This window comes from Macaca fascicularis, chromosome 2 (assembly GCF_037993035.2).
Source record: "Macaca fascicularis isolate 582-1 chromosome 2, T2T-MFA8v1.1".
NCBI classification, from domain to species: domain Eukaryota; kingdom Metazoa; phylum Chordata; class Mammalia; order Primates; family Cercopithecidae; genus Macaca; species Macaca fascicularis.
The window spans coordinates 121,962,416-121,976,952 of NC_088376.1; the positions used below are offsets into that span (position 1 = coordinate 121,962,416).

At 39.9% G+C, this 14,537-nt stretch overlaps 1 protein-coding gene across 5 annotated transcripts in view; it reads right to left on the reverse strand.

Annotated features, from left to right (window-relative positions):
- The window catches only part of CFAP20DC (CFAP20 domain containing), a 304,088-nt gene that overhangs the window by 107,415 nt on the left and 182,136 nt on the right, over positions 1 to 14,537 (reverse strand). For all 5 annotated transcript variants that reach the window (XM_074032604.1, XM_065540859.2, XM_065540858.2 and 2 more), the window contains one exon: positions 431 to 567. In XM_074032604.1, coding sequence (XP_073888705.1) covers positions 431 to 567 — 137 coding nt within the window. The remainder of the gene's footprint in view (positions 1 to 430; positions 568 to 14,537) is intronic.

Genomic DNA, 14,537 nt, shown 5'->3' on the forward strand with positions numbered 1-14,537 from the left:
TTTGCTACACTCCATCTTCAGTAGGTAGAAGTCGAATTAAAAATCACTGCGTATGTCAGAAATTCGGAGGAAATTAAAAATAAAAAACCTAACATTTGAGAATCTGTTCATCGTAAGGTGTCTGGTTATGATCCAACTCCTCTGAAAGAGACAGCGAAATGTGCTCACTTATATTTGCCTTTAAATTTTGGGAACATATTTAATGAAAAGAATACTCGAAAATGTTAATTATGTTGACACGACAAAAAGGAAACACTTTGAAGTCTTTTAAAATCCAGAATTTCTGTTCCAAATTTATTCAAGCCTTCTGCTTTTGGCATGTAAGTCTGTCTGTCTGTCTGTCTCTCCCTCCCTCCCTCTACAAGGGAAAAACACTCTTCCCTTACCAGGTCACTCACGCTTAGATAAGCTCTCCAAACCTTGCTCCTACCTCACTGGATATCCTCATGTTACTCCTTCTGCCAGAGAGTGGAGGTGGCCCAAGAACTTTGGATCCAAAGGCGATATGACAAACATCTTGATTTTTACTGTTCCGTGTGCTACCTGTTCCTCTGTTAATGAACTGATCTGTTTTGTTAAAAGAAGGTAATAACAGTCCATTAATGGGCGTAATGACAAACATCACACTGCAATCTTTCTGAAAATCCAGTCCAGGTGCCATAGGATCCAAATCTCCCCTCTCCCCTCCCCCCTCAGCACTTATTAAAAGCACAGATACTAGGGCCCAACATCAGAGATACAAGATGTATAGAATTAGAATCTTGGCGGTATCACAGTACTTTTAATAAGTTCCCCCAAGTAATTTTTATACTCACCATCATTTTAGAACCACTGCCAAAAAGTTTTTCTTTAAAAAAAAAAGGGAAAAGCTACTTAAAAATACATCTTATTTTCTCTTTAAGGAAATAATTTAAATAAAATTATTCAACTCAACCTAACAAATATTTAACTGAGTACTCTCTCAGGCATTTCCTAGAGGCTGTCCGTGACACAAAATGGAGCCTGGAGAGGGGGACAAGACCAGTAAACAGGTCACCAACGTAAGGCAGACCAGTGGGAATGAAGAATACGTGACCTCTTCATGGACCCAGAATGATGGATACAATTTCAAGAATAAGAGATGTAGGATGCCCTAGGCAGAAGAAAGTACCGGAGTAAAGGCATGGAAGAAGGGAAGGGCAGGGTGTATCTGGGGGTCAGGAAGTGGCTGGTTTCGCTGGAAGGAGAGGCTAGGGTCATACTGAAAAGAGCCTTAAAACGTGAAGAGCCTATTCTAAATTTGGTAGGCAACAAGGAATCCCTGAAGGTTTTAGGGAGAAAGAGAGCAAAACAATGTCACCTTTAGGATAGGGCAGGTGTGCTCACCAAATCCTGCTGCTTTCCTTTCTGCACACACAGCTAAATTACATTTCTGAGCATTCCCTGCAGTTATACAGGCCGCATGACTGAATACCAATTTTTTTTTTTTTGAGACAGAGTCTTGCTCTGTCACACAGGCTGGAGTGCAGTGGCATGTTCGTGGCTCACTGCAACCGCCACCTCCTGGGTTCAAGCGATTCTCATGCCTCAGCCTCCCGAGTAGCTGGGACTACAGGCACACACCGCCATGCCCAGCTAATTTTTGTATTTTTAGTAGGATGGGGTTTCACCCTGTTGGCCAGGCTGGTCTCGAACTCTTGACCTCAAGTTATCCACCTGCCTCGGCTTCCCAAAGTGTTGGGATTACAGGTGTGAGCCACTGCACCCGGCCCCATGGGACTGAATTCTGGCTAATGAACTGTGAGAAGTTTCAGCCATTTCCTGGCCCCCAAAACTCCCAGTGGAATCCCCCATGCTCTCTGTTCCCTCGCCTCCTGACAAGATGCAGAAGATCTTGTAGAGGACTTTAAGGGCTCCAGGGAAGCCACTAGATGCAGGTCCCTGAATGACCACATAAAAGGCTTCCCAAGGAACTCCTGATTGGACTACAACTGAGGGGTTCTTTGTGACTGCAATTAGCCTCCTCTGACTAACAGGGCAGGTGAGGGTGATGGCCTTTAACTCAAAACTCTGTCCATTACCTAGAAAGCTTTCTGCTGTGACCCACCTGTAAGACAGGACCAACTTGAATATTACAATGATGGTCCCAAGTAAGTCCACATTTGCCCACCGGTCCCGGACATATATAAGCTACTGGCCACGTCCTGTCTGACCTACTCCCTGCAAAAATTCCTCTAGCTAGCTAGTTGGTCTCATTAGCCTCTGCTGTAGAGCTATAATTTTACATGTGGGGGGATTAAAAACCACTTCTATGCATCAGTGTTAAAAAAAGACACATGGGTTTGTGAAAATACACTATACTCAGCAAGATCTAGATATTTAGGTCTGAGTGGAAGTAGTGTGTATATGTATGGGTCTGTTTTGGGTCTGTTTTTGTGTTTGTAATAGATAAATCTGAAGATATAGGCAGGGGCTAGATCGCTGAAGTGAACTGAAACAATTTTTGCTGAACAGGAGACATGAGGTAGATGTTGAAGTGGTGAGGAAGTATAAACCACGTTATTTTTCTTGAAATTCTGGAAGCCCTATTAGGTAGGAGAGAAATTCCATTTGTCTAAAGGGCAGAATCAGAACTAATGAGAAGAATTTACTTCAGGAAGCTTTTAGTCCAACACAAGGGTCATCTTTCTCTAAACACGTCTGGTTGTTGAGGTGATAAATTTTCTGTCATTTTGAAGGCATTTGAGCAGAATTCTGGATAGCTATTCTGGATGCTGTAAGGCAGGTGCTTGAGCAGAAGTCTGGATAGTTATGCTGGACGGCGTAAAGTGGGTACTCAAACGGAAGTCTGGATAGCTATGCTAGATGCTGTCAGGCAGGTGTACAAGCAGAAGTCTGGATAGCTGTACGGGATGCTGTCAGGCAGGTGCTCAAGAAGAAGTCTGGATAGCTACTCTGGATGCTGTCAGGTAGGTGCTCAAGCAGAAGTCTGGATAGCTATTCTGGATGCTGTCAGGCAGATGTTCAAGCAGAAGTCTGGATAGCTGTTCTGGATGTTTTCAAGCAGGCATTCAAGTAGAAGTCTGGATAGTTATGCTGGCTGCTGTCAGGCAGGTGCACAAGTAGAAGTCTGGAGAGCTATTCTGGATGCATTTAGGCAGGTATTGAAGCAGAAGTCTGGATAGCTGTTCTAGATGTTGTCAGGTAAGTGTTGAAGCAGAAGTCTGGATAGCTATTCTGGACGCTGTCAGGCAGGCAGTCTAACGGGGCAGATGGATGTTAAAGCAAGTAATTTATAAACAACTATATGATTATAGCTGTGATAAGAGTTATGAAGGAACTGTCTGAAAGGTTCTAAGTGTGTTTAACAGGAGCTTTGTATCTAGTCTTTGGGGTCAGAGAAATATCGTTCAACTTGAGACTTAAAGGAAGTCTGGATAGCTATTCTGGATGCTGTAAGGCAGATTCAGACATCAGGTGACTCCCTAATTTATATCTCTCAGCCTCATCCTCTCTTCTGAGCTCCACTCCTTATATCCAGCAGCCTCTTTACCAGTTCCTCTTCAGTGGCTGAAAGGCACTTCAAACTGGAAACATGGTCTAATGAATGGTACCACAATCCATCCGGTTTGAAAAGTCAGAACCTAGGTGTCATGCTTGACACCTTCCCCTGATCTCTCCATATCCAATCCATGTCCGCTTCCTTCCAGCTCCTCCACCAGCACTGACATCCAAGCAAACCATCCTCCTCCTCCTGGATGATGACAAAGCCTCTCACGTGACTTACTGTGTCCACTCTGGTGCCCCATGCCATCCCTCTTCCAAAATGCAGCCAGAGAGGTTTTATACAAACAGAAATCTAATTGAGTCATTTCCTTTCCTTCACTTAAAGTTCTTCAATGGCTTCCCTGCTGCTCTCAGGAGTAAGACGAAGGCTCTTAACATTGCCCGCAAAACCCTGCATGTTCTGACATGTCTATCTTACACCTCTCATTTTTTGCTCTCTTGGTAGACGGGCCTTCTCAGTTCTTCCTGCCTACCAGAGTGTTTGTGTATGCTGTTCATGGCGAGAAGGCTTTTCCTTTCCCTCTTGACCTTTATACCTCAGCTCACATATCATTTCCTCAGACAAGTCTTTGCAGACCTTTCTGATTAGGGTAAGTTCCTCCAATATAAGTTCTTTCATAAATTTTCCCTCATAGAACTTGTCAGAATTGAACTTTTACACATGTCCATGGGATTCTCTAATTAATGTGTGCTTCAGTAGATATAAACTCAGTGGCCTGCTTTTGTCACCCTGAACTGCCAGCACCTAGCCCAGTGCTTGACACAGAATAGGCACATAATAGTTCCTTGCTGAGCAAAATGAATGATTCATTAAATGAAATGAGTCAGAAGGGAAGTTGGATTAAATGATTCAAATATGTCTAACTATGGTTTGAAGTTCATTTTAAGAGAAATCTACCTGGGGGTTTTATGTGTGCATCAAAAAGGAAGTCTGGGCAGGTCTGGGCAACTCCAGGATGTGAGGGATGAGACAGAAGGGATAACAATGAACAAAACATTGATGTTCTTATAAATGATGACGCTCTCAACAGTAGCAGTGCTATGGCACTGCAATCAGATGCTATTTGGATTACACATGAAATTTCCTAGTGACCAAATAGACTTGGCTATGTGTGCATATGTATTTTTTTTAACCAGCCATTTATATTTAATTGGAGTCAACAAAACAGTCTCTCACGATTGACAATAGGAAGAAATGACACTCACATTCCAGACCAATTGGAAAAATATATTACAGTCAATATTTGTGCCTTTTGTGACTGAGTAGAACAAATTCTAGACTATTCATTTTGTTCTCAAACGTTGATTTTCTCAGAGAAAAATGGCTGTGGAGAGTAATGAAGGGCTCTATGGGACATGGTGGGGGCCTGGGAGGGAGTTCTGTACCAGCAAACGGCCTTTCTTCCCTCTTCCAATCCTGGGAGTTCAATGTTCAGCTAAGGGCCATTTTTCTGTTCAAATATTTTACAAGAACAATTTCCTGATGTTTTTTCATATTCTTTAGCTATAAGCAAGTTTCCCCTCAACCAATGTAAGTTCTTTTGTAGAAAGACCATTAATTTGGCACAGTATGTACCTCCATCAGCTGAACCCAGCTTAGCCTATTGTAGACAATGGATAAATCTCACCAAATTATGGAAAATTAAAAATTAAAAGTAACTTTTGTGGGGAGGGAGTATTTTAGAAATCATACTGACACAGTTCCAACTAAAATTTGACCAAATGAACATATTAACCAGTTCATAGTTATTAACAAAATTAAAACTAAATACTTCAAATTTCTTAGAGGAATCTCTTGCTTACTAGTGGACACCCAGTGTCTATTAAAGATACACCCACACCTGATATGCTATCATTCCCAAATCAGAGAAAACAGACATTCTATATTTCATAATCCTATCTACCATAGAATTTCTTTAAAGAGGAATCTACCACAGTATATTTAAATTAACGTTTATTTTTAAAAATTTTGCACATTTGGTACACTTTATTTTTCACAAAACAAAGTATACCAATATTCCACTATTTAGCATCTCTTTAATAGATGTTGTTAAACTTGTTATTATAATGAACACACCAATTCTTAAATCCTGCTTCACTTTAATAAATCTGTGTATAATCATATTAATTGTCACAATTATCTCTATAAACATGTATTGTGCTACGCATCTACCATAATCAGGTCCTAATTAACACCTACTAAGAAAAGTAATTTAGAACTTTGGTTTCTAAAATAAAAAGTAGAAGAGACAAAGTTTCCATAATGAGAAAAATCTTAATAAAAGAAAACTACAAACGCATGCTTTTGAATTCTAAAAGGAACTCTTTTAAGAGCTGATATCAATATGCATAATATAAGGTTAAAAATCAAGATTAGATTAAAGTCATGCTCTAGGCGTTTCATTTCCTTGAGTTTGTGGAAAATGAACTTAGTGTAGGTCAGAGATGTTACCACTAATTATTTTCCTATTTTACTGAGGGGTACATGCCTTTGTAGTTAGATTGTAAAACCTGAGGGTCTACTCTCTAATTGTCTTTTAGAAAAATAAACATTCATTTTTGTCTCAAGATACAATGTTCTAATTATTATAGTCATTTAAATTTGCACGATTTTCAAAGCTTAACCAGAAAAACCTGCTGAATTTTCATCTCTAATCACTGAGGGGTCATGCTCAAGACTTACATCTATTACCTAACAATCAAATCAGAATTAAAGCTGGTACCAAAAGTCCAGACTTTGAATTGGATTACTTTTCATTGTAGTAGTATATGTGAATTGTTATTAAGAACATAACAAATACAAAAAAGGCTGATCTTGTACAGCAGTATTATTTTAGACAAGGTACTTACCTTTCTAAGCCTCACCTCTTCATCCGTAAGATTGGGATAATCATAGTACTGAAGTCATGGCATTTTTGTTACAGCACATGAATCAATGCATGTAACATGTTAAATGCAGTGCCCAGTAGGGAGTAATATGTTATTAATACCTAGTAAATATGCTATTAACACCTTCCATCATGGATAGTATTTAACAGTTTACCAAGTCTGTTCTCAGTCATTTATTCCTTGCTTTAGCCATACTTTGAGCAGTGACCAGGCACTTAATTGGGCATGTATTGCCCTAGTACTATGTAAGGCAGGGAGTAAGGTGGACACAGTCACCTCCTTCAAAGAGCTCACAGTCTCACGGGGCAGATGGATGCTAAAGCAAGTAATTTATAAACAACTATATGATTATAACTGTGATAAGAGTTATGAAGGAACAGTCCGAAAGGTTCTAAGTGTGTTTAACAGGAGCTTTGTATCTATTCTTTGGGGTCAGAGAAATATCGTTCAACTTGAGACTTAAAGGATGATGGATATCAGGATACATGCTCAATCTCTCTGCAATTTCCAGTCACCTGTGCAGTATTATGATTCCATGTCTACAGAAGAAGAAACTGAGGCTCCAATGTTTAGAGATCTGTCCATGCTCCGAGCAGGAGCTCAGAAGCCAAGCACCCCAATGCCTCTGTGTGTGTGTGTGTGTGTGTGTGTGTGTGTGTGTTTAATTACATATGATGATGCCCTCTGTGGATCAGGAGGACGTTGAAGCAGATTCTTTCCATATTTTCCAATTCTTCCACTTATTTTCTATGCAATTTTGTAAAGCTATCTAACTAAAAATGTTTGTTTTGCTATCTGAAAAACTGGGTTTATTAATGATTGTATACATAAGTATCAAAACTGCACAAATATGATAATTAAGTGCATGTGATAAGGACTAAAAGGGTTTATGAGGAATCCAACACAGAACACAATACCATAATATCCATTTTCAGAGGGAAAAAAATAGGGCTGTGGGGACCGGGGAGGGCAGGGAAAAGGGAGCAGGGCAAACTGAAGTGGCTTCAGTGCCAGGCAGGTAACACACACATGGCAAACAGGCACATGCAGAATGTAGGGGAACTGTGACTCATTTGAGAGTGCATGCCTAATGCAAAGTATTTTAATTGAAAACTTTCTTAGACCTGTTGGAGGACTGTCATTCTGTAAACCCAGGAAGCACAATGAAAAGGAAAGCAAATAGGCAAATGACTACAGCAGGAAGGGCCCTAGGCAATTAAAATGTCTTCAACTTTTGCAAATAATTAAAACCAGAACTTAGCCTTACCTCATTAATAAAAAGTTTAAGACACTTTTTGAAAGGTAATCAAATAATATTAAAAACTAAAATTAGATCTCTTTCTCCTCTGAACTGGAGTAGGACCTTAGACAGTGTATAAATATCATTTGTGTGTAAAGTTAGGATATTTAGACGAGATAAAAAGTAATAAAGCACAGGATATTGCTTTTCTTCATAAACTCTTAATTTATTAAAAAGTCAGAATTAGCCTCCTTTTTTTCTTTACTCTTAATGAGCAAAGAAACTTTTTTTTTTAGGGAAACAAGTTTATCAGTTCAAGAAAACTTTCCATTTTGAATAACTAGCACAGCTTATTGACAAGCTGTGGTAGATAATTTCCAGCATTTGGGCTTGGAAATAGGGCAAGAGAAGAAGAAGAGAAGAAAGCTTCCCAGGAAGATGATGCTTAAAACTACTATGGTCATGAGAAATTGCTTAAAGGGAGTCAGCAGTTAAAAATGCACCTCTGAAACCAGCCTGCCTGGTCACATCCTAGGCCCACTGCTCACTACTTGATCTTTGCAAGCCTCAGTTCCCTCACCTACAAAATGGCGATTATTGAGTAGAGTTAACAATAATCTATTGTATATTTCAAAACAGCTAGAAGAAAGGTTTCAAATGTTCTCATCACCAAGAAACAATAAATGCTTAAGATGATAGATATGTTAACTTCTCTGATTTGATCATTACACAGTGTGTACATGCATTGAAATATCATGTTGTACCCCATAAATATGTACAATTATTATGTGTCAATCATAAAAAGGGTGATTATGATGGTATCTACATAAGATGGTGTGAGAGAGGATTAAATGTATAAACTATGTAAAGGGTTCAGTGCTTAGAACACAGTAACAACTACTAAATGGTAGCTCTGATGATAATGATGATGATTTAATGCTAAATACCCTAATCTGCTCAAATTATTTGGCTATTATTTCATTCATTCATTTAATCACTTAATCAACAAATATTTACTGAGCTCCTGGTAAGGGCTAAGCATTGAGCTAGGTGCCAGGACTACAACAATAAATAGGACCCTGCAGTTCTCAGGCTTACATTTTAGTGGGGGAGACAGCAAGAAGGAAGCAATCAAGTAAATAAGAAAATATCAGGTAACGATAAATGCTGTGCTGAAAGTAAAAACTGGGTGATGTCACAGAAAGAGTGTCTTGGGGGTTGGTGGAGTGTATTGATTATTATAGCCTCGAGTTCACCAGTAGTGAAAAAGTATCTGAAAATTCAGTTCAATTAAAATATCTCAAAATTCATACTGACATAGTGTAGATAACCATATATTATATATTTCCCTATTAAACCATAAACTAAAAAGTTGTTTAATATTTAACTATACATAGACTTTACTTTGTTAGTAATTCTGGATTTCCTTCTTATTACATATTTTAATTACAAATATTGATATTAAACAGAGAAATATATTTTAATTTTATAGCAAGTCTTAGAATTTTTTAAAATACAGAAAAGTATAAAGAAGAAACTAGAGGAGGGGGCGGAGCAAGATGGCCGAATAGGAACAGCTCCAGTCTCCAGCTCCCAGCGCAAGCCACACAGAAGACAGGTGATTTCTGCATTATCAACTGAGGTACTGGGTTCATCTCACTGGGGAGTGCCGGACAATCGGTGCTGGTCAGCTGTTGCAGCCCGACCAGCGAGAGCTGAACAGGGCGAGGTATCGCCTCACCTGGGAAGCGCAAGGGGGGAGGGAATCCCTTTTCCTAGCCAGGGGAACTGAGACACACAACACCTGGAAAATCGGGTAACTCCCCCCCCAATACTGCGCTTTAAGTAAACGGGCACACCAGGAGATCATATCCCACCTGATCGGGAGGGTCCCACGCCCATGGAGCCTTCCTCATTGCTAGCACAGCAGTCTGCGATCTAACCGCAAGGCAGCAGTGAGGCTGGGGGAGGGGCACCCGCCATTGCTGAGGCTTAAGTAGGTAAACAAAGCCCTGGGAAGATCGAACTGGGTGGAGCTCACAGCAGTTCAAGGAGGCCTGCCAGTCTCTGTAGACTCCACCTCTGGGGACAGGGCACAGCTAAACAACAACAACAACAACAACAACAACAACTAAAAGCAGCAGAAACCTTTGCAGACAGAAGTGACTCTGTCTGACAGCTTTGAAGAGAGCAGTGGATCTCCCAACACGGAGGTTGAGATCTGAGAACGGACAGACGGCCTGCTCAAGTGGGTCCCTGACCCCTGAGTAGCCTAACTGGGAGACATCCTCCACTAGGGGCAGACCGACACCCCACACCTCACAAGGTGGAGTACACCCCTGAGAGGAAGCTTCCAAAGCAAGAATCAGGTACACTCGCTGTTCAGCAGTATTTTATCTTCTGCAGCCTCTGCTGCTGACACCCAGGCAAACAGGGTCTGGAGTGAACCTCAAGCAATCTCCAACAGACCTACAGCTGAGGGTCCTGACTGTTAGAAGGAAAACTGACAAAGAGGAAGGACACCCACACCAAAACCCCATCAGTACGTCACCATCATCAAAGACCAGAGGCAGATAAAACCACAAAGATGGGGAAAAAGCAGGGCAGAGAAGCTGGAAATTCAAAAAATAAGAGCTCATCTCCCCCTCCAAAGGAACGCAGCTCATCACCAGCAATGGATCAAAGCTGGACGGAGAATGACTTTGACGAGATGAGAGAAGAAGGCTTCAGTCCATCAAACTTTGCAGAGCTAAAGGAGGAATTACGTACCCAGCGCAAAGAAACTAAAAATCTTGAAAAAAGAGTGGAAGAATTGATAACCAGAATAATTAATGCAGAGAAGGCCATAAACGAACGGGCAGAGATGAAAACCATGACAAGAGAAATACATGACAAATGCACAAGCTTCAGTAACCGACTCGATCAACTGGAAGAAAGAGTATCAGCGATTGAGGATCAAATGAATGAAATGAAGCGAGAAGAGAAATCTAAAGAAAAAAGAAGAAAAAGAAATGAACAAAGCCTGCAAGTATGGGATTATGTAAACAGACCAAATCTACATCTGACTGGGGTGCCTGAAAGTGAGGGGGAAAACGGAACCAAGTTGGAAAACACTCTTCAGGATATCATCCAGGAGAACTTCCCCAACCTAGTAGGGCAGGCCAACATTCAAATTCAGGAAATACAGAGAACGCCACAAAGATACTCCTCGAGAAGAGCAACTCCAAGACACATAATTGCCAGATTCAACAAAGTTGAAATGAAGGAAAAAATCTTAAGGGCAGCCAGAGAGAAAGGTCGGGTTACCCACAAAGGGAAGCCCATCAGACTAACAGCAGATCTCTCGGCAGAAACTCTCCAAGCCAGAAGAGAGTGGGGGCCAATATTCAACATTCTTAAAGAAAAGAATTTTAAACCCAGAATTTCATTTCCAGCCAAACTAAGTTTCATAAGTGAAGGAGAAATAAAATCCTTTACAGACAAGCAAATGCTTAGAGATTTTGTCACCACCAGGCCTGCCTTACAAGAGGCCCTGAAGGAAGCACTAAACATGGAAAGGAACAACCGGTACCAGCCCTTGCAAAAACATGCCAAAATGTAAAGATCATCAAGGCTAGGAAGAAACTGCATCAACTAATGAGCAAAATAACCAGTTAATACCATAATGGCAGGATCAAGTTCACACATAACAATATTAACCTTAAATGTAAATGGACTAAATGCTCCAGTTAAAAGACACAGACTGGCAAACTGGATAAAGAGTCAAGACCCATCAGTCTGCTGTATTCAGGAGACCCATCTCACATGCAGAGACACACATAGGCTCAAAATAAAGGGATGGAGGAAGATCTACCAAGAAAATGGAGAACAAAAGAAAGCAGGGGTTGCAATACTAGTCTCTGATAAAACAGACTTTAAACCATCAAAGATCAAAAGAGACAAAGAAGGCCATTACATAATAGTAAAGGGATCAATTCAACGGGAAGAGCTAACTATCCTAAATATATATGTACCCAATACAGGAGCACCCAGATTCATAAAGCAAGTCCTTAGAGACTTACAAAGAGACTTAGACTCCCATACAATAATAATGGGAGACTTCAACACCCCACTGTCAACATTAGACAGATCTGCGAGACAGAAAGTTAACAAGGATATCCAGGAATTGAACTCATCTCTGCAGCAAGCAGACCTAATAGGCATCTACAGAACTCTCCACCCCAAATCAACAGAATATACATTCTTCTCAGCACTACATCGCACTTATTCCAAAATTGACCACATAATTGGAAGTAAAGCAAATGTACAAGAACAGAAATTATAACAAACTGTCTCTCAGACCACAGTGCAATCAAACTAGAACTCAGGACTAAGAAACTCAATCAAAACTGCTTAACTACATGGAAACTGAATAACCCGCTCCTCAATGACTACTAGGTACACAACGAAATGAAGGCAGAAATAAAGATGTTCTTTGAAACCAATGAGAACAAAGATACAACATACCAGATTCTCTGGGACACATTTAAAGCAGTGTGTAGAGGGAAATTTATAGCACTAAATGCCCACAAGAGAAAGCTGGAAAGATCTAAAATTGACACTCTAATGTCACAATTAAAAGAACTAGAGAAGCAAGAGCAAACATATTCAAAAGCTAGCAGAAGGCAAGAAATAACTAAGATCAGAGCAGAACTGAAGGAGATAGAGACACAAAAAACTCTCCAAAAAATCAATGAATCCAGGAGTTGGTTTTTTGAAAAGATCAAGAAAATTGATAGACCGCTAGCAAGACTAATAAAGAAGAAAAGAGAGAAGAATCAAATAGATGCAATAAAAAATGATAAAGGGGATATCACTACCGACCCCACAGAAATACAAACTACCATCAGAGAATACTATAAACACCTCTATGCAAATAAACTAGAAAATCTAGAAGAAATGGATAATTTTCTGGACACTTACACTCTCCCAAGACTAAACCAGGAAGAAGCTGAATCCCTGAATAGACCAATAGCAGGCTCTGAAATTGCGGCAATAATTAATAGCCAACCAACCAAAAAAAGTCCAGGACCAGAGGGATTCACAGCTGAATTCTACCAAAGGTACAAGGAGGAGCTGGTACCATTCCTTCTGAAACTATTCCAATCAATAGAAAAAGAGGGAATCCTCCCTAACTCATTTTATGAGGCCAATATCATCCTGATACCAAAGGCTGGCAGAGACACAACAAAAAAAAGAGAATTTTAGACCAATATCCCTGATGAACATCGATGCAAAATTCCTCAATAAAATACTGGCAAACCGGATCCAGCAGCACATGAAAAAGCTTATCCACCATGATCAAGTGGGCTTCATTCCTGGGATGCAAGGCTGGTTCAACATACACAAATCAATAAACGTCATCCAGCATATAAACAGAACCAAAGACAAAAACCACATGATTATCTCAATAGATGCAGAAAAGGCCGTTCACAAAATTCAACAGCCCTTCATGCTAAAAACGCTCAATAAATTCGGTATTGATGGAACGTATCTCAAAATCATAAGAGCTATTTATGACAAATCCACAGCCAATATCATCCTGAATGGGCAAAAACTGGAAAAATTCTCAGTCTCAGCCCAAAATCTCCTTAAGCTGATAAGAAACTTCAGCAAAGTCTCAGGATACAAAATTAATGTGCAAAAATCACAAGCATTCTTATACACCAGTAACAGACAAACAGAGAGCCAAATCATGAATGAACTTCCATTCACAATTGCTTCAAAGAGAATAAAATACCTAGAAATCCAACTTACAAGGGATGTAAAGGACCTCTTCAAGGAGAACTACAAACCACTGCTCAGTGAAATAAAAGAGGACACAAACAGATGGAAGAACATACCATGCTCATGGATAGGAAGAATCAATATCATGAAAATGGCCATACTGCCCAAGGTAATTATAGATTCAATGCCATCCCCATCAAACTACCAATGAGTTTCTTCACAGAATTGGAAAAAACTGCTTTAAAGTTCATATGGAACCAAAAAAAAGCCCGCATCTCCAAGACAATCCTAAGTCAAAAGAACAAAGCTGGAGGCATCACGCTACCTGACTTCAAACTATATTACAAGGGTACAGTAACCAAAACAGCATGGTACTGGTACCAAAACAGAGATATAGACCAATGGAACAGAACAGAGTCCTCAGAAATAAGACCACACATCTACAGCCACCTGATCTTTGACAAACGTCAGAAAAACAAGAAATGGGGAAAGGATTCCCTATTTAATAAATGGTGCTGGTAAAATTGGCTAGCCATAAGTAGAAAGCTGAAACTGGATCCTTTCCTTACTCCTTTGAATTAACGAAAATTAATTCAAGATGGATTAGAGACTTAAATGTTAGACCTAATACCATAAAAACCCTGGAAGAAAACCTAGGTAATACCATTCAGGACATAGGCATGGACAAGGACTTCATGTCTAAAACACCAAAAGCAATGGCAACAAAAGCCAAAATTGACAAATGGGATCTAATTAAACTAAAGAGCTTCTGCACAGCAAAAGAAACTACCATCAGAGTGAACACGCAACCTACAGAATGGGATAAAATTTTTGCAATCTACTCATCTGACAAAGGGCTAATATCCAGAACCTACAAAGAACTCAAACAAATTTACAAGAAAAAAACAAACAACCCCATCAAGAAGTGGGCAAAGGATATGAACAGACATTTCTCAAAAGAGGACATTCATACAGCCAACAGACACATGAAAAAATGCTCATCATCACTGGCCATCAGAGAAATGCAAATCAAAACCACAAAGAGATACCATCTCACACCAGTTAGAATGGCAATCATTAAAAAATCAGGAAACAA